The sequence below is a fragment of the Mastigoproctus giganteus genome, chromosome 1 (assembly GCF_048544385.1).
Source record: "Mastigoproctus giganteus isolate SK-2022 chromosome 1, ASM4854438v1, whole genome shotgun sequence".
Lineage (NCBI taxonomy): Eukaryota > Metazoa > Arthropoda > Arachnida > Uropygi > Thelyphonidae > Mastigoproctus > Mastigoproctus giganteus.
In genome coordinates, this window is record NC_143575.1 from 28,996,440 (window position 1) to 29,017,644 (window position 21,205).

General features: G+C 35.3%; 1 protein-coding gene across 1 annotated transcript in view; it reads right to left on the minus strand.

The window, feature by feature from the left end:
* Positions 1 to 21,205, minus strand: part of LOC150090666 (reversion-inducing cysteine-rich protein with Kazal motifs-like) — a 234,509-nt gene that overhangs the window by 78,478 nt on the left and 134,826 nt on the right. The window contains exons 12-14 of the mRNA XM_090388252.1: positions 12,859 to 12,995; positions 3,692 to 3,829; positions 2,229 to 2,414 (exon numbers count right to left, since the gene is read on the minus strand). Of these exons, the coding sequence (XP_090244378.1) occupies positions 2,229 to 2,414; positions 3,692 to 3,829; positions 12,859 to 12,995 (461 nt within the window). The remainder of the gene's footprint in view (positions 1 to 2,228; positions 2,415 to 3,691; positions 3,830 to 12,858; positions 12,996 to 21,205) is intronic.

The following is a 21,205-nucleotide window of genomic DNA, read 5'->3' on the forward strand; positions in this document are numbered from 1 at the left end:
AACACATTAATAGTGTAGGAGCTATTCAATACAGTTGCTTCTGATCTTTACATAACATACTAGTTATATACTATGGGGGTGGGGTTCAAAAAAGATTTGTATTCATCCAGAAGTAGTTATGATAGAAGCTGAAAATGTTTTTTTTTTTTTTGTTTGATACCTTGAAACCTCTATATCAACTACACAAATTTTGGTTTCAATCTGACAATTCATTTTTTTCCCTCCTTTGCAGCACTGAATGAAGTGAAGTGTCACAATCGATAAAGTGGAATACAGGTCAGTGATTCGGTTCCTCTTTCTGCAAGGGCAAATACCCTAAACAATCCACAAAGAAATGGTCACTGTTTTATGGAAAAGACTACCCAGGTTACAGTGTTGTTGCACATTGCTATAAACAATTAAATGTGGAAGAACCTCAGTGCATGATGAAGAGATCCCAGGATGCCCAGCAACTGCTGTACAGAAGAAAGTGTTGCAAAAATTCAGGCATTAATCCTGGAATATCACTGTATTAGCATCAAAGAACTAGCTGTAGAGCTCCAAACTAGTGTAGAGTCTGTGGAGAACATCATCCATCAACAGTTGCATATGAATAAACTGTCTGCTAGATGGGTTCCCAGACTTCTAATCCCTTACCAGAAGAAGAAAAGGGCACAATGTTCACATGAAATGTTGGCAATGTACCAGGAAAAACTGAAATATTGCTGTATCCTGCTTATTCCCCCGATCTTGCACCCCTGGATTTCTTCCTGTTTCCTGCCCTGAGGTCCTCTCTCTTTGTGGAAAACACTTTACTGCTGATGATAGGGTGATTTCTACTAATAAGTGTATAGAGAGGTGGCAAAAATGTGTCATACTATCTGGTGACTATGTTTAAAAAAAGTGTAATATGTGGTGTTTATTTGAACCCTTCGTTACAAATACTTTTCTTGGTGAATACAAATCTCTTTTTGAACCTCCCTCGTATTAATCCAAAATTTATTTTCACAAAACTTACAATTGCACAAAAACTTTACATGAAAATCTTAAAAACTATCAGATTGTTCAGGTACTGATACTATAATGCTTCGATAATGCATTTTTTTAAGTGAAAGATGGGGGGGGGGACCTGAAACATGTGAACCAAGGATATTATATTGGTACAGATGCCAGTTAAAATAATAATCTGCAGTTCTCTTGTAATCAGTGAAACATCCAGGGTATAAAACTTATGTTAAATTAAGACCATTGTCAGTGTCTGTATTACCATCATACAGATACTGACTAGTTTCCAATAAATCTAAAAAAATTATAAAACAAATCTGTTCAATTTTCTTTATGTTAGAGATCATCTGACAATAGCTAAAAATCAGAACAAATGTTTCGTAATTTCTATTCTGCATACTCCCTTGAATTCCTTTCATACAGCACACTTTGGGAAACACTGCCCTAAACTGCAAGGGCTGATACCAGTACACGAACTTCAAGAAGTGATAAGGAGCAAAGACAGACATTCTCTCATGATTTTTTTGCTGATTTCTAAATATGAGGCTGTACTGTATGGTCATTTTGCTTCATTTAAGGCATACTTTATCCTAAAAAAATCTTAAAATAAATTGGAAATGACAACTGTGCAATCTCCTTGTATATAAAGGCATTTTTTCTGTTTACATGTTTTAAGCAACTAAAACACATTGTTCTTCTATTGCAGAATACTTTCAAATTTAAATATGATTAATAACCATTATTACAAAACCTTTCATATTCCATAAGAGCAATAAATGCACAATATCAAATGAATGGGAAAATATTCCATTTGATGGTCCCCAATTTATTTGATCAATAATTTGATGACTCACATCAGATTAATGATCAAACATGAAATACCTGGACTTATTTGTCCTTCAGAATGCACAGACTGACTACCTTTGATTTTTATTTCAAATAGCCTTTAACATGCATTTCTGACTTTGGGTTCTGTTTTTTTGGAATTTAAAAAAAATTTTTTTTTTAAGATTCAAAATCTTAATATAAACTATTATTTTAATATGTATTAATAATTAATGCAATTAACTGAAATAAATTTTTTTTTACAAACTCTTGCATTCCTTTGTTTGTGTACTATTTATTAATTAAAATAATTCAGTTAGGTTTAAAAACTAAAAGTAATTTTTTTGCCTCAAGGTTTATTTTCTTTAATATGCTTTGCAACAAATGTATGTTTAATAATAAAAATTTTCTGTACTTACGTATTTTCTTTCCATCAACAGCACAATTTTCAGGTATAACACAAGACTGATTTTTACAGTCTTCCAATAAGCCGTGTTGATTACAGTAACACACCTTATAGCATCGAGGATTATAACTTTCACTAGGAATTCGTATAAAAGATTCTTTTGGAACAATCAACTGAGACATCTCTCCCATCCTGCATCCTAAATTGGCAAAAGAAATAAAAATAACTTGGTGCCTATGGTGTGTACATTTGGGTCATCAAAAATAGAAGTACTAGACTGGAATTGGTGAGCTTGGTGTCATTAAGCACATAAAGCTTGTGAGTTTTTCTGATAGGGTGCATCAGTTAGTGGTGCACCCTCTCAGAAAAATTCTGTAAGCAAGATTACTACTGAGCCATGTGATTTTTGTGTGAAATATTTTTTATCAAAAAGGCAGATTTGTTACAGTGAAGCTTGACTTGAAAGTGAAATTTAGTTAGAGAAAAGTCCAGAAAAATCAATAATTTCAAGATTAATCAAGAAGTTTGAACAGTCTTGTCTGTGGAAATGCCTGAAAATATTGCAGAAGGAAGCAATTATTATAGCCTAAGGAAATCTGCAAAATGAGTGTCACAACAGCTGGGTTTAAAATAAACACCTGCTTTAAAGCATTATTTGACAGGACTTAAAACTATTTCCCTAGAAAATGCAGATGTAACCAACCCATAGCCACAATTGACAAAAAAGCCAATACACTCTTTGTGAGTCATTTCACAAATATTTAGCAAACAATGCAACAATTATTCACCATATATGGTTCACCAACACAGCACACCTCTACTCTAGCAGCTTCAGCTGCATAAATGTTTTTTCTAGAATAATAAACTCGCATGTCATATGTGTTTAATGATACCAAACTTGACAATGTCAGCACAATACATCAAGAAACATAAGCATTCAAAATTGTTGTGCCTCTTGTTGATAGTAGTGTGTGCGTGTGTGTGTATGTGTGTTTTAGAATTAAATATGCTGTATATATTATTCAAATAATATACAGAGCATATTTTTGTTACTTATACATTTGATACTGTGTAGGTCATTTTTGTCTAAGGACAATATATAAAAATAAACTTATTTTAGTGCATTATTACAAAGAGGACTTTTATAAATAAGTGATTAAGGATTTTATAAATATGTAGTTTGCAATTATATATTAATAAAACCATCCTGTCAATGTATTTAAGAATTTACTGTAAGCAACACATGTGATGATTACTTGATCACGTACTAGAAATATTCTAACTTTTGCGGAGCACAATTATAAAATGTACATACAATGGAGGATGCCACAAATAATCAAAACTATGAACACAAAAAGGCAACGATACGGAACTTTTACTGTATTGCAAATTTAGAGTTAAGGCCTCCTAGTATTAATTGTTTAACTGTTCTAGAAAGTTTTCCTCAATGTGAAATAAATTATTAACAAAACTTACCACGTACACAAATAAAAGGAGAGCATGGTTGTCCAAAAAGGCAGTTGCGATTAACAATGCACACCTCGCTACTATTACAAGAATTTGCTTTGCATGGATTAGTAACTTCAGCAACTGTCACAGCTTTTTTAGTTTCCACTAAAATTGAAATGTTTTCTTGTTATAAATTAGAATCATAATATATGACACTAGATAATTTCATCATCAAGCTTGTAGCTAAATAATTTCTAAATAAACCTTTTAAACTTAAATTAAAATTTTAATTAAAAATGCCAATTAGACTTCATTGCAAATATTAGCATTTTAGAATAAATATACTATTAATTAAATAATTTTCACCAAAGAATAAAGAGATTTATGACTTCATTTCATTTTTTTATCTTTCTAGCATGGAAGCACAGCTCCTTCCATTGGGATATGACATATCCACATGGAACAGAGATTTTCATACTGTGCAAGAAGTTTTCAAACTGTGTTTAACAGCCTTCAGACAAGGAGTAAGTACTTGTGTTTTTAAGCACATTCGCAAACACAAGTACAGTAGAATTGTAATTATTCAGGGTAATTTGGAAATAAATTTTCCTGGATAATCCACAAAATAAAAAAAAAACTTGTACGTATGACAAAAACAAATTTATTTACATACATATTCATAAAAGTCTATTCATATTTATTATTTATTTATTCATATTTATAAAAGACACTACAGTTTGCAAAGATTTGACATAAAATTTAATATATATTTTTTATAAAAAGGAAAACATTGAAGTAAGCTATTTTCCTTGGCTGGCCTTCTTGGTAATTGTACTACATAATTTTCAAAGTATCATCCTGTCAGTGAGAGCAGTATCTATTTGTTGTTCCACATAGTCCAGTACAGGTGCCACGTGAAACAAAGCAAATTAACTGCTTTGTTTCATGTGGCATAGGGTGCCATAGAGACCCTGATTAATAAGCAACCTGGATTTAAACCATCATATTAATTTAAAACAGTATTGAAATTAAACAAAAAATAAATAAATAAATAAAAATCCCTCAGAAAAATAAAGTTAAGTTAAAGGATATTTTTGCCTAGACTGTGTCATTAGAGTCAAGTTGTCACAGTAGTGCCCACAAAGTCACTTGATGAGTACCAGTGCAACAACTGGAAAGATACTGGCTTGCATCAAGAAATATAAAAATGATGGCATGGAAACACAGGATGCTAAAAATAGCACAAAAATATAGAAGTATAGACTTGTTGTACAGCTATCATACAACCATCCTTTCATGCTCTCTTTCTAAGAGAACTAACTACAAAATTTAAATCCAAGATATAACTAATGAATAAGTTTCAAACTTGCATATCAGTTCAAAACTCAACATTAACTTTAAAATGTGAAATTAATATGAGGGGCCCATCAAGCTCTTAGCTGCCCAGCTCGACAGCAGAGCTGACTCCTGTGCATCGGGCAACACAGAGGCAATCTCTAAGGCAGAATGCGCTGGTCCCAAAGGAAATACTTATTGCTGGTGACTCTATTGTCAGGGAGATGGGAAATATACTATGCAAGAAGGATAGGTGGAACAGGATCAGAGTATGTCTGCCAGGGGCAAAGTTGATGACATTGTAGAGCATATATCATCTTTTAAGGGCACAAAAGACGATGTTGTTGTTGTAAATGTTGGAACTAATGACATTAAGAGTAAGAGATCTGCAGACTTACTTAACAAGTACAGGTCAATGTTGAAAAAAAGTCCCGAGTTAGAGCTGAATGTGAAAGTGTCTACAATTCTGTCCAGACACGATAGGAGAGAGTATATGATGAGAGCCTTGTCAATCAATTTGGCCCTGGAGAGATTGTGCAAGGCTCAAGGGGTAAAATTTTTTTGAGCCTGGTCTGTGCTTGTTGATAGGAGAGACTACTTCTACAGGGATGGGATACACTTAAATAGAAAGGGTGCAAGAATATTTGCTGATGCTATTGAGACAGTGTCAGATGGGTTGGAAAACTGGTAGCTTGGGGGGGGGATACACAGACTAAAAGGTTAACAGTGGCTGCAGGCAGAGGCAAAAGTGATTCTTGCACTGCTTCTATTGGAATGAGCAGAAGCATGGAAAGCAAGGCAATGGAGATTTCCAGGAGTCATAGTGGAACAAATAAATAGATGGGCTGTGTTAGGGTAACTAAGAGTAGAAACAGGTGCATGTATACTTGCATATACACCAATTCTAGGTGTATAGTTAATAAATTTGATGAGCTTGAGGTGCTAGTCAAGACATCAGAGGCAGATATTGTTGGGATATCAGAGAGGTGGTGTCACACAGATATAAGCAGTGCAGAATTGGAATTTAGGGAGTACAATGTGTACAGAAAGGATAGACAGGACATGAAGGGAAGAAGGATTATGCTGTTAGTTAAGAAACACACAAAATCTAAGGAAGCGCATCCAACTGATGTTGGTGGACAATGCAATGTTGAGTCTGTTTGGTGTGACATAAGCACTGGGAAAGGAAAAATGAGAGTAGGTGTGTGTTATAGGCCTAATGAATCTGATGAGTATAATGAGCAGTTGTGCAGAGAAACAGAGAGGGCCCACTAAATCAGAATGTCTTATAATGGGGGATTTTAACTTTCCAGATATTGACTGATACTTGTGGATTGGTCACTCGCACACTAGTAAGACTTTTTTGGATTTATTGAATGACTGTTTTCTAGAGTAGCATGTTCAAGAGGCAGAGGGAGTAACACTCTTGATCTGATTATCAGCAGTGATTATTCATGCATTAAGAATTTTAAGATAAAGGAACCACTGGGTGACAGTAATCACAATATGGGAATTACTTAAAAATGTAACTACCATCAAGGCTAAAGGGAAGGGCTTTTGCTTTCGTAAAGGTCTCAGACAGTTTTTAAATTCTTACAGTGGGATCAACTGATGATGTTACCAATGTTAAATTCTAAATGGGAAGCCTTCAAGGACTTAATCTTGGAGGCTACTAGGCTTTTCATTCCAACTAAGAAATACTATTCAAGATTCAGGCCTAAATGGATGTCAGATGAATTAATGAGGCTTGTGGCAGAGAAGGAAAATGTATGGGATCATCAGGTGACACAGAAGCCTATGACAGATATAAGCTTGTCTGTAATCAAGTCACAAAGGAGGTTAGGCAAGCAAAGGCTGATTATGAGAAATCCTTGGCAAAGGATGCAAAGAAAAACAACAAAGACTTCTTTACTTATGTAAACTCTATAAGGAAGGGAATGAATCAGATTGGATCACTTAACATAGATGGGTTGACTATTGATGATATACTCAAGTAGCTGATAAACTGAATAAGTATTTTGCATCTACATTCGCACATGAGGGGAATGCCAGACGTTTATCAAACTCTAATAGGCAGCTAAGTGATTTTGTAATAACTGAGAGCAAAGCGGAAGAGAAATTGTTGAAGTTAAATATAAGGAAGACGCCTTGGGTGGATGGGATCTATCCAGTTATATTAAAGGAGGCAGCAAAGGAAGTAAGCAAACCCTTAGACATAATTATGAGACCTTTCTTGGACTCAGGGGAGGTCCCCGTGGACTGGGGGGGATGAAAATGTATCAACAATTCACAAAGGGGTTCAAAAGTTGACACAAGTAACTATAGACCTGTTAGTTTAACTTGTGCTCCAGGGGAAAATAATGGAGTCACCAGTTAAAGAAGCATTGCAGGATCATCTAGACAATACTGCAGTAATAGGTTAAGACACAGCATGGAGCATAAATTTGTTAAAGGGAGGTCTTGTCTGCCAATTTGATTGGATACTATGATGTGGTCCCAAAGGAACTGAATGACAAAAATAATTTTGATATACTTGGATTTCAGAAAAACTTTTGATACTGTTGCACATGGAAGACAGCTGTACAAATTGGAGAGGTATGGCATTAAGGGTAAATTGCTACAATGGATAAAGAGCTGGTTGAGTGGGAGACAACAAAGAGTGGTAATGAATGGACACTGCTCTTTGTGAACAAATGTTATTAGTGGAGTTCCCCAGGGTTCGGTGCTGGGCTCATTATTGTTTTGTGTATTCAACAATGATATTGATGAAGGTATATCAGGATTAATGTCCAAGTTTGCAGATGAAAGAAAGGTTGGCAGGGTTGTTAATGACAGTAAAGACAATATGCTATTCCAACTGGATCTAGATAAGTTGGGCAAATGGGCTGAGAAGTGGCAATTGAAGTTTAACATTGACTAATGCAAAGTACTGCAAATGGGTAGCAATAACCCAAGAAAAACATACCAACTGTGTGCTACTACACTCAGGAAGTGGAAAGTGAAAAAGACCTGGGGGTAATTGTGTAGTAAAATGTGAAGTTTGCTGAGCAGTGCAGATGGGCTGCCAGAGGAGGTCATGGAGGCTTGTCAATGATATATAGGAATTTTGCTAGCAGGGACAGGGAGGTTTTTTTTTTTTTTTTTTTTTTGGGGTAGTTGTTGGCGTATCAGCTTCTGTGGCCATAATGCACCTCCCAAGGTTTTTGCAGTACTTATCCAAGCCTGAGGCACGATTCGAACCCACAACCTTTGGGTTGCCAGACAGGCACTTTACCCACCCGGCTAGCCCGGTCGGCGACAGGGAGGTGATTATCCCATTGTACAAGGCAATAATCAGGCCACACCTAGAGTACTGTGTGCAAGTCTGGAGGCCTCATTTCAGAAAGGATGTAGAGTTGCTAGAATGTGTACAAAGAAGGGCAACGAAGGGGTGCATTTACCAAGAAAGGCTTAAGTTCTGCAAATTGCAGTGCCTGGAGAATAGGCACCTGGGAGGTGATCTGATTGAGGTGTATAAGGCCTTGAATGGGTTGATCAGCTGAATGCCGATGGAATTCTTCCTCTTTCTCAGATTAAGAACCTGAGAGTGCATAAATTCAAATTGAGGAACGACAGTTGAAGAATAGATGTGCAGAAATTTGCCTTTGGCCAGTGGGTAGTTGATTGGTGGAACAGACTTCCATTTTTTGTTGTGGAAGTTGATAGCCTAAATAAATTTAAGGCTGAGCTGGACAGGCATTTGGAACAAATGGAGGGTTTTTTTTTTTTTTTGATGATGCTGCATAAGCTTGCTTCCTTGCATCATATGTCTCTACTAATGCTAATCTTTCTTCATTAAGCATTTTGAAATTTAATTAAAAAAAAAAAAAAATAGAATCAGAATATAAAGTTTCATAAAGATTTTGAAAAATCTAGTCAATCTACATATTTGATTCAAGTGGCACTTTTTTATAAAGCATATTCAAGAACTGTAATTCAGATTGCTTGGTTTTCTTAAATATCATGGTAATCAGTTTAATTCTAATTAGCCTCTTGTGATATAAACTTGAATAGAGCTATAAAGTTTGGAATCCCAGTCACCTCATCTAGTTGCACACTGTTAAAAAAAATGCAGCAAAGTAATAAATATTTATGCTTCATAAGACACTGAATATCACTCTTCTTTTCCTAGAGTTGAATGCCAAATTTAGCAAACCAACTTTTATTCTTCTTTTTCTCTGGGACAACCCTCCTCCACATTTAATTCCTGAAAAAAGGATATGTCTGCCAGGGACAAAGGTTTATGACATTGTAGAGCGGATATCATCTTTTAAAGGCACAAAAGGTGATACTGTTGTATACGTTGGCACTAATAATATTAAGAGTAGGAGACTGGTGGAATTATTTAACAAGTACAAGTCACTGTTGAAAAAAAGCTGTGAATTAGGGTTGAATTTAAAAGTGTCTGCAATTCTGCCCAGACACGATAAGAGGGAGTATATGATGAGAGCCTTGTCGATCAATTCGGCCCTTTAAAGATTGTGCAAGGCTCAAGGGGTAGAATTTATTTCAGCCTGGTCTGTACATGTTAACAGGAGAGACTGCTTCTACAGAGATGGGATACACTTAAATAGTAAGGGTGCAAGAATATTTGCTGATGCTATCGAGGCAGTCAGATGGGTCGGAAAACTGATAGCTTGCGGGGGATACAAGGACTAATAGATTAACAGTAGCCACTGGCAGAGGTGAAAGTGATTCTTGCACTGCTTCTATTGGAATGAGCAACAGCCTGGAAAACAAGATGCAGGGTATTTCAGAGAATCTGGGAGTCATTGCGATACAAGTAAACACATGGGTTGTGTTAGGGTAGCTAAGAACAGGAACAGGTGCATGTATACTTGATGTACACAAATGCTAGGAGTTTGGTAAATAAATTTGATGAATTTGAGGTATTGCTCAAAACATCAAAGGCAGATATTGTGGGGTTATCAGAGACGTGGTGTCACACAGATATAAGGAATGCAGAACTGGAATTTGGGGAGTACAATGTGTACAGAAAGGATAGACAGGATAGAAAGGGAGGAGGGGTTACGCTATTAGTTAAGAAACACATAAAATCCAAGGAAGCGAAGCCAGTCGACATCGCTGGACAGTGCAGTGTCGAGTCAGTTTGGTGTGACATAAGCATTGGGAGATCAAAATTGAGAGTAGGAGTGTGCTATAGGCCTAATGACTCTGATGAGTATAATAAGAAATTGTACAGGGAAATAGAGTGGGCCAGTAAATCAGGGAGTCTTATAATGGGGGATTTTAATTTCCCAGATATTGACTGGAATTTGTGGGTTGGTCACTCGCACACTAGCAAGGCTTTTGTGGATTTATTGGATTATTGTTTTCTACATCAGCATGTTCGGAAGGCAACTAGAGGGAGTAATACTCTTGATCTGATTATCAGTAGTGATTCTTCATGCATTAAGAATCTGAAGATAAAGGAACCACTAGGTTTTGAAATGAGATTTACTCAAAGAGGTAACTACCATCAGAGGTAAAGAGAAGGGTTTTTGCTTTCGTAAAGGCGAATATGATGGTCTGAGACAGTATTTAAATTCTATACAGTGGGACCAACTGATGATGTTACCAACAGCAAATTCAAAATGGGAAGCATTCAAAGAACTTATCTTGGAAGCTACTAGGCTTTACATACCAACTAAGAAATATTGTTCAAGGTTTAGGCCTAAATGGATGTCAGATGAACTAATGAGACATATGGCCGAGAAGAAAAATGCATGGGATACATATAAATTAACACGTGACACAGAAGCCTATGATAGATTTAAGTTGATCTGTAACCAAGTTACAAAGGAGGTTAGGCAGGCGAAGGCAGCAAACAAAAACAGCAAAGAATTCTTTACTTATGTAAACTATATAAGGAAGGGGATGAATAAGATTGGTCCACTGGATATTGATGGTTCAACAGTTGAGGATCCTGCTCAGGTGGCTAAAAAACCAAATGAGTATTTTGCATCTACATTCACGCATGAGAAGTTATTCAGGAAGGGGAATGCCAGAGGCGAAGTAAACTCTGGCAGTGAGCTAGATGATTTTGTAATAACTGAGAGGAAAGTGGAGGAGAAATTGTTGAGGATAAACATAAAAAAGGCATCCGGGATGGATGGGATCTACCCAGTTATATTGAAGGAGGCAGCAAAGGAAGTAAGCAAACCCTTAGCTATAATTATAAGAGCTTCTTTGGACTCAGGGGAGGTACCCATAGACTGGAAATGTGCAAATGTGACCCCAATTCACAAAGGCGGATCAAAGGCTGACACAAGTAATTATAGACCTGTGAGTTTAACTTCTGTTAAAGGAAAATTAATGGAGGCACTGGTTAAAGAAGTGCTGCAGGATCATCTAGACAAGACTTCAGTTATAGCTCGGACACAGCATAGTTTTGTTAAGGGGAAGTCTTGCCTGACCAATTTGATTGGATACTATGATGCAGTCCCTAAAGAACTGGATGCAGGGAATAGCTTTGATATTATATACTTGGATCTTAGAAAGGCTTTTGATACTGTTGCACATGGAAGACTGCTGCACAAATTGGAGCAGTGTGGCATTGGAGGCAAACTGCTGCTATGGATAAAGGGATGGTTGAGGGGGAGAAGACAAAGAGTGGTAATCAATGGACACTGCTCATCGTGGACTAAATGTTATTAGTGGAGTCCCTCAGGGTTCAGTGTTAGGTCCATTGTTGTTTTCTGTATTTATAAATGATAATGATATATCAAGCTTAATGTCCAAGTTTGCAGACGATACAAAGGTTGGCAGGGTTGTTAAGGACACTACTAACAGTATGCTGCTGCAACAGGATCTGGAAAGGTTGACCAGAATGGCTGAGAGGTAGCAAATGAAGTTTAACATTGATAAATGTAAAGTACTACATATGAGAAACAGTAACCCCAGAGCATCGTATCAACTCTGTGGTACTACACTGACAGTGGTAGAGAATGAATAGGACCTGGGAGTAATTGTGCAAGCAGATATGAAGTTTTCTGAGCAGTGCAGATGGGCTGCAAGAGTAGCTCATGGTGTCTTGTCAATGATATACAGGAATTTTTCTAGCAGGGATAAGGAGGTGATTATTCCCTTGTATAAGGCAATGGTCAGGCCACACCTAGAGTACTGTATACAGGTCTGGAGGCCTCATTTCAAGAAGGATGTAGAGCTGCTGGAACGAGTACAGAGAGGGGCAACAAGATTAGCAAGATTAGTGAATGGAACAAAGGGTTGCTCTTACAAAGAAAGGCTTAAGTTTTGCAAATTACAGTGTCTGGAGACTAGGCACCGGCGAGGTGATCTAATAGAAGTGTATAAAGCCTTGAATGGTTTGAGCATGCTGAATGCTGATGAGATTCTTTCTCTTGCTCAGAATAATTACCTGAGAGGGCATAAATTCAAATTGAGGAAAGACAGATGTAGGATAGATGTGTGGAAATTTGCCTTTAGCCCGCGGGTAGTTGGTTGGTGGAACAGACTTCCATCTCTTGTTGTGGAAGTTGACAGCCTAAATAAATTTAAGGCTCAGCTGGGAGGGGTGAAATGGGAGTGTTTTTTTTTTTTTTTTTGGCTGATGCTGCATAAGCTTGGTTTGTTGCATCATAGGACACTACTAATGCTAATTAGCACTACAAAAATTCACTATTAGTGTTAAGTTTATTCTGGCTTCTGAGAATTCATTGTACAATTAGATTACAAAACTATAGTATACTAATACTATAGTGCTAATGTATTATAGTGTTTGACAGTCCCTGTTTGTCTGATAGTTTGAAGTCACCATAAAAAAAAAGTTTCTTACACAAATTATTAATATATCAACTTACCAATATAAGGAAATAAGGATATGCATGGGGTACTGTTAGTAGGAGGAGATAAAATTTCACATATTGTATATGGAGAATGTTGATTTTCTAAGCGAGATCTATCCAGACACTTAGTCAAGGTGCTGATGCAGTCTGACCTATTTGAACAATTAGTGAAGGAAATTAAGTAATTATACTATAAAACTACGCATATTAATTTAAAAATAAAACACAAATTTAAATTACAATAAAAGCCATAGTATATTAATACTATACTATACTATAAAATTACAGAAATAATAATCTAAGTTAGCATTTCTCACCGGTGGCACGTGGAAAAAGATTTGGTGGTACGTGAATAATGGAAGGTTGAATTTTTAAAATTTATGAAATTATGAAAAATAAAACATAAAAAATTTCCCCCTCTAAAGGTAAATAATTATGTTTTACCTATCTTTTATCAATCTAACAGGAGTTCACAAATCATGTGTTGATTTTCAAATAGTTTGTTTGTTCAACCTCCGAGCGGATAGCTGTATATTTCTCGGAAAGCTTAACATCACAACTGAGTTTTATCTTGCATTGTTTTCTATTCCTTCTTGGAAAACTCTCTTACATGGCAGTGTTGCTGTCAGTACACACTGTTGCTTTAGTAAGTTACTGTGCAGTGTTGAGGATTTAGTAAATGTCTGCATCAATCTGCGTAATCCTGCATGCCTGCTCATGTAATTTAATGTCACATCAACATTTCCTTTCATTTAGCTTCTTCTAATTTCTGTCACTACAATGTTACGATTACATTTTCTGATGAAAATTTAGTCATCGATTTGTTGCAACAAACATTCCCAGAATTGGAGACGATAAAATTGTTATCCCTACTTCTGTTTATCATGTGTTTCTCCAGAAGCATGGGTCCTCTTTGTTTCTGCATGGCAATCATACTTCACAGAAGCAGTGGATACTACTGCATAGTGAAGTTGGATGGGTGTTCAAAGGTAAAGTTTTAAATTGTGTTTTTGAACTTTGATCAGAAGTGTGAGTTTTCCTTTGCAATTCAAAATGTGAATTAAAAGACTATTTCTTTGATGAATTATGAATTATGGTTGGTTAGATTAGCATATTTAGCTGATATTTTTGGAAGACTTGATCTGAATTTAATTTTTCATTGTTAGTGACAAAGTAAATGCAACAATAAAAAAACTTGAGTTAATCAGAGACTTCGATAAAAAGGTCTTAAGTTTCCTACCTACTTTAGAAAATTTTCTTGGAGAAAATAATTTAACATTGAGACACGAATTACTATCAAATATAAAATGTCATTGTTTTCAGTTAATACATAATTTCAAATTGTATTTCCTGGAAGATTATGAAAAAGAAAACTGGATCAGGAATCTATTTTCTTCAGATTATATATCAGAATATCTTTCTTCTGAAGAAAAAGAGCAACCTTTAGAAATTTCTTGTGACAGAAATTTAATGGATGATTTCAAAAACAACAATAAAATTTTTAATGCCATTTTGTTTGACATATTTATGTGAAACAGGATTTTCTTTTATGCTATATTTAAAAAACAAATATAGAACAAGACTCACTTTGTAGCTAAATTTACATTTGAAATTAAGTAAAATAGAACCAGATATAAAGAAACTAATTACTGTCAAACAAGCTCAAATATCACATTAATTGAATTATTTTTATTAAATATTTGTTCAAGTTCTCCCAATTTATTGAATTAATTGTTATTGATTACAATTAAATCACCATGTTAATCAAGTATTTTATAGTTTATTTTGTATTGTTTTGTTTAATATTTGTTATTTAGTTTGTTCAAATTTTGAATTAAAAATGAAATAAAAATATGTATAATTTATAACATAGCCTTATTATATGAATATTCTTGACTTTTTTCTATTAATACAAATGCATATTTTAATGAGTGGTACTGAAATTTTTCAATTTTTGTTTTGGTGGTGCAAGTATTAAAAAAAAGTTGAGAACTGCTGATCTAAGTTTTCCTTTTATAGCAATCACCAGCTTTCGTTACCATAACAATAATATGATGGGTATCATACATCCATTACTGGCAGTCTCTTATAAATCTAAGAAATCTGCTGTGAAAATAGTGTTTTCTTGGATTAATAATTTCACTAAGATTTTACTAAGAAGTGGATAATTTTTCTAAGATTGCATTGAGTTTTATTCCCTACCTTCAAATGCAAAATTCACTATAGTTCATTAATAGAAGCTAATTTTAAAAAATAATTTGAGAGTTAATACTACAAAACCTGTAGTAGAGAGCGATCAATTTGAAGGCAACAATTTGAATAATAAATTTGAAGGTAAATAAAGACAACAAATTTCTCATTAAATGAAGTTTGGTTTTTACATTATAAATCAAAATTTTGATTTTCTCATCTGGCAATTGAAAAAAGTTTTGTTTCTCAAAAGAAGTCGATTGAGATATTGGAGATAACCAGGCTCAATTTGTAAAAAATTTTTGTGTTAACTTCCATAATTCGAATTTTCTATGGGGGAAATTTTATAACACTTGACTGAAAATTCAAATAATTTTGAGTTAATTTATTTACTTCTAAACCAAGATTTTTATTTAGAGAAGCAAAATAAGAGAAGAATAGAAATTGAAAGAAACCATTAGTATAATATAATTTCTAGGACAGATAATTCTATATTTTATGTAGACCCAGTCCTTACTTTCAACTAATTGTTCTGTACAACCCATCTATCCCCACCCTCCTGGCCAATCTTTCATTGGTACATTTTTGTTTATGAATCTTCTAATATATGAAGTTTTGTTGTTTTGTAAACAATAAGGATTAATCATTGGCAACACACTTTTTGAAGTACCAAAAAGAAGATGCTACACTTGGAAGGCCCCAGGAGGCCTACAATGATACCAAATTGATTGTGTTCTAGTGAAGAAGAGATACAGAAACCAACTAAAAGCTTGTTTCAGCCATCTGGGGAGCAGATATGGAAAGTGATAACTCACTAGTTATTGCAAAATATGAGCTAAGGCATAAGAAAATACAAAGAACAAAGAATAAAAGGTGGAATGTGACACTATTACAGGAACACAAAGTGGGAGAACAGTTTAAGAAAGAAAGAGATGCAATACTTGAAACAAAAAAAACAGATTGAATGGAAAATAGTGAAGAAGACTCTGGAAGATACAGCAAACAAAGTAATTGGACACGTGAGACTACAACCAAGAAAGCCATGGATAACAAGTGAAATTCTCAACCTGATTGTAGAAAGAAACAAAACCAGAAAGAACAATACAGCCAAAGGGCAAGAATAGTACAGAAGACAAAGAAATAAAGTGAATGAAGAATGCAGAAGGGCAAAGGAAAAGTGGATGGATGAAATATATAAAGGAAGTTGAAGATAATTTAAACAATGGAAAAACTGACATAGCATACAAGATGATTGCACATAAACTAGAGACCCTAAATCCAAAAGCACAGCAATAAGAAATAAAGATGGAAAACTACTGATTAGAAATAGAGATATAGGAATAAGATGGAAAGAGTACCTAGAAAAGCTCTATGATGGAAACCAAATAAGTGAGGAAGCCTTGGAGGCTGAACATGAAGTAAAAGAGGATTGTCTGGGGGCCACACCTACTAGAATTAGAATATAGAAGAGCTCTAAATCAGATCCCAAATGGAAAAGCAGTAGGGACAAATAAATTTCCAGCTGAATTGCTAAAAAAAGCAGGAGATAAAACAAGGAAAGAAATGTTCAATATCATAAAAGCAGTCTATGAAGAAGGAAAAGATGTGGATGTCTTTTTTCAAAGCCAGCCAGACAGTGACATTGCCAAAAAGAGGAAATGCGACAGAGAGTAAAAACTACAGAACCATCAGTCTGCTTAGCCACACATCCAAAATACTTTTGAACATAATAAAACATAGAATTAAACTGAAAACTGAACAGTTTTTAAGCGAAGATCAGTTTGGTTTCCGGCACCTCTGTAGCCAGGTGGGCAGGAGCGGCAGTGCATAGCACACGCTTCTTGATTAGACGGGGTTCGAGCCCATCACCACCAAATATGGAGGATGCGGAAATATCAGGGAATGACCACTGCATATCCCCGGAGCAATATGGCCTTAGTTGCTAATGCTCCTAAAAACCAAACAACAACTACAGTTTTGTTTCCGAAATAGTAGAGAGAACACGAGAAGCCATCTTAGCACTACGCACAATTGTAGATAGAAGAATAATCATAAATAAAACCACATGCATAGCTTTTATTGATCTAGAAAAAGCATTTCACAGTGTTCTCTGGGAGAAGCTTTTCAGAGTCATGAAGAAGGCCCAATCTGATTGGAGAGATCAATGAGCCATCAAAATATTATATGAAAATCAAACAACAAAAATTGAATTTCAAAATAATGAATAGATAGAGCAATAGATAAGAAAAGGAGTTAGGCAGGGGTGTGCATTATCACCATTACTATTTAACTTGTATTACTAGAGAAAGTGAAGTGTAAAACCAAAGGAATAAATATAGAAGTACAAGTGCAATTCATAGTTTTGCAGACGATATAGCAGCACTAGCAGAAAATGAAGAATTGAAAAACACAATAGAAGTAATGGAAGAGTTTTCTTAGAATATGGGTTCAAAATTAACACAAAAAAGACAAAAATAATGGTTGCTGGGAAAGAAAGTCAAAGAAAAACAGAAAAGATAGAAATAGATAACAAGGAAATTGAACAAGTAAGTTCATTTGTATATCTTGGAAGCAACATACAAGAAGATGGAAAAAGCCATTTAGGAATAAAAAGGAAAATTGCTATAGCGAAAGAAGCACTTAGGAAAAAGACATCATTTATTGCAAGCAAGATAAACAAAGAAAAGATTCGTGAAAACCTATATATGGAGTATACTGCTGTATGGATGTGAAACATGGTCAATAACAGCAAAAGATTGGAGGAAAATTGAAGCATTCGAGATGTTTTGCTGGAGAACATTGTGAAAATCAACTGGAGAGACAAAAAGATGAATGAAGAAGTCCACAGAGTAGCTGATGAACAAAGAACAATCAAGAAAACCATAATAAAGAGGAACATGCAGTTCCTAGGACATCTCTGGAGACACAATGATTGGATAATGAACATACTAGAAGGACAGTTTGAAGGGAAAAGAAGCAGAGGACAACCAAGAATCACTTGAGAGAGAGAGAGAGAGAGCGAGCACTACAACAAGAAAAAATGAGATACAAGCATTGTTGTTTTATGTATTTATAAATGATATTGATGATGGTATATCAAGCTTAATGTCCAAGTTTGCAGACAATATAGAGGTTGGCAGGGTTGTTAAGGACACTACTGACAGTATGCTGCTGCAACAGGATGATTATTCCCTTGTATAAGGCAATGGTCAGGCCACACTTTGATTACTGTATACAGGTCTGGAGGCCTCCTTTCAAGAAGGATGTAGAGCTGCTGGAACGAGTACAGAGAAGGGCAACGAGATTAGTGAATGGAACAAAGGGTTGCTCTTACGAAGAAAGGCTTAAGTTTTGCAAATTACAGTGTCTGTAGACTAGGCACCGGCGAGGTGATCTGACAGAGGTGTATAAAGCCTTGAATAGTTTGAGCATGCTCAATGCTGATGGGATTCTTCCTCTTGCTCAGAATAATCACCTGAGAGGGCATAAATTCAAATTGAGGAAAGACAGATGTAGGATAGATTCCACCAACCAGTTGGTTGGTGGAACAGACTTCCATCCCTTGTTGTGGAAGTTGATAGCTTAAATAAATTTAAGGCTCAGCTGGACAGGTATTTTGAATGAACGGAGTGGTGAAATGGGAGTAGGGTTTTTTTTTTTTTTTTTTTTTTGGCTGATGCTGCATAAGCTTGCTTTCTTGCATCATATGCCTCTGCTAATGCTAAAAGCAATCTCAGAGGTCCAGAAAGGCCCTTCACATACCACTTGATGACGTTCTCCGACTCTCAAGAAGGAATTACAGGGAAGCTAAACAAAAAGCCCACATTCAGGTTGAGTGAAGAAAAAAGATCTCTGTGGTGACAGGGCTTGGCCCTTAGAATGATGATGATGATGATGATGAATATATGAAGATTTGCCTAATTAAACATAATTACTTCTGGACATGGTAATTTCATTTGACAGTTTTTAAAAACAAACCAAAAGCACCAGAAACCCTTTATCTTCTCTTGGTGATAATGGTCTATGATAATAAAATCCAAACTTTTAACTACCACAAGAAATCTGGATTACATTCAGAAAATTCAATGCTTGAATGACAGTTGAGCCCCATTAAAGAACTCAAAAAAACAGGGAACATCTGTTTATGTGCGTGAGAGAGAGAGAGAGAGAGAGAGAGAGAGAGAGAGAGAGAGAGAGAGAGAGAGAGAGAGAGAGAGAGAGAGAGAGCACTACAACAAGAAAAATGAGATACAAGAAATCTCAGAGGTCCAGAGAGACCCTGTACATATCCAGCTTTTAAGGGACCCTAGCCATTATAAAGAAAAATTGAAGATATAAATATGACATAAAAAAAAAACTATTTATTTCCCACCATATAAGACAAGCCGAGGTATAAGATATGCCCCCATCATTTAGCAAAGATTATTCAGGGGGAAAAAAATAACATTACTTCTACTTCTTTTTAAACAATAGCACTTTATTACCCATATGCCTTTTATACTATACATACTAAGGTGACCAAAATATTTTAATTATCTCAAAATTAATATACAAAAATATTATTCTAATTCACCTTTAAAGAATGATAAGAAAATGGAGCAATAAAAGAAGAAAGCAAGTTTTTATTCATCTCCAAAACCCAGAAATCCATCACTGCTGTCATTCTCATCAAAGAGAATAGCATCCTCTCTACCATCCAAGCCCTTACTAATGTGACACTTCTTAAATGACTTCACAACTGTCTCGGTCTTTACTGCATCCCAAAAGTTTTTAAATTTAATTTTCTCTTAGTGGGGATGGTTTCTTGAAAAGGCTACAATGATGCCACGACCATATTTTTTCCAGCCATAGTTTGATTCATCTTCATCCATCTATCCCTTAGAATGAACACGGACAAAATATCTTGTGGAATTTTTCTCTTTGTCAGAGTGAAAATTTCGTTCCATCAGCACAACAAGCCAAAACAGCACTATAGTGCATCTTTTCACGGCCTGATATCTTCACAGTTGATTTTATACCTTTAACATCCACACTTCTATTTGAGGATACATCAAATGTTAAAAGGTACTTCATTCACATCACCTTCATTCACTACACCATAAAAATATTAATTATGGTACTTTAAGATTCAGCAAGGTTTTCCCCCCAAAGATCAAATTTCTCAGTATATACGTAAAAACTCAAATCATTGGCAAGACATAACAACATGCTCATTTATGATAGTCATGGTCATCGCCTTATAAGATGCAGGGTGATTTTTTGAGATAGTAAAAAAAAAAAAACAAGTGTCATATGGCAGGAAATGTACATTTTTTTATACAAATGTGTCATGGATATGTGTATACCAGTTCATGTAGTACCAGATATGACCATTTCAACCACCACATCTATACAAATGCACGTTCGAGAACGTAGCCCAAATTATAAAGACCTTTATGAACTGTATTAGGATTCAAACCAGCCCTCTCCAAATGAGTGTCAAGAGATGAATCCACCATGAATGCATTCAGGATATTTCTTTGGGGATTGATGAGAATTATAAACACCAAATTGATCTACGGAAAATTACTCAGATTTTTCCCTCCTCTCATTCTGATCAAGTCTCTTTGGTGAAAAGGTGGCTGCTGGGCTTCAGCCCTACCCAAAAAAGACTTGATCACAATGAAAATGAATGGAATCCAATGTCTGTCATGGAGAACACCATGGAATAGAAAGGTCCCAATTTAAAAATCAGTTGCAATTTGAAATTGAAATGCTGTTATTTTAAATTATTAAAATCTTAGTAAATGCAAAAAAAAAACAAAAACAAAAAAAAACCTACTGTAATTGAAAATTATTCATTTACAATTACATTAGTTCATTAATAGATGTTGGTCAAAACATCAAAGGCAGATATTGTTGGGATATCAGAGACGTGGTGTCACACAGATATAAGGAATGCAGAACTTGAATGGAGAGTACAATGTGTACAGAAAGGATAGGAAGGCAGGAGGGTTATGCTATTAGTTAAGAAACACACAAAATCCAAGGAAGTGCAGCCAGTTGACATCATTGCACAGTGCAGTGTCGAGTCAGTTTGGTGTGACATAAGCAATGAGAGATAAAAATTGGGAGTAGGAGTGTATTATAGGCCTAATGACTCTGATGAGTATAATAAGAAACTGTACAGGGA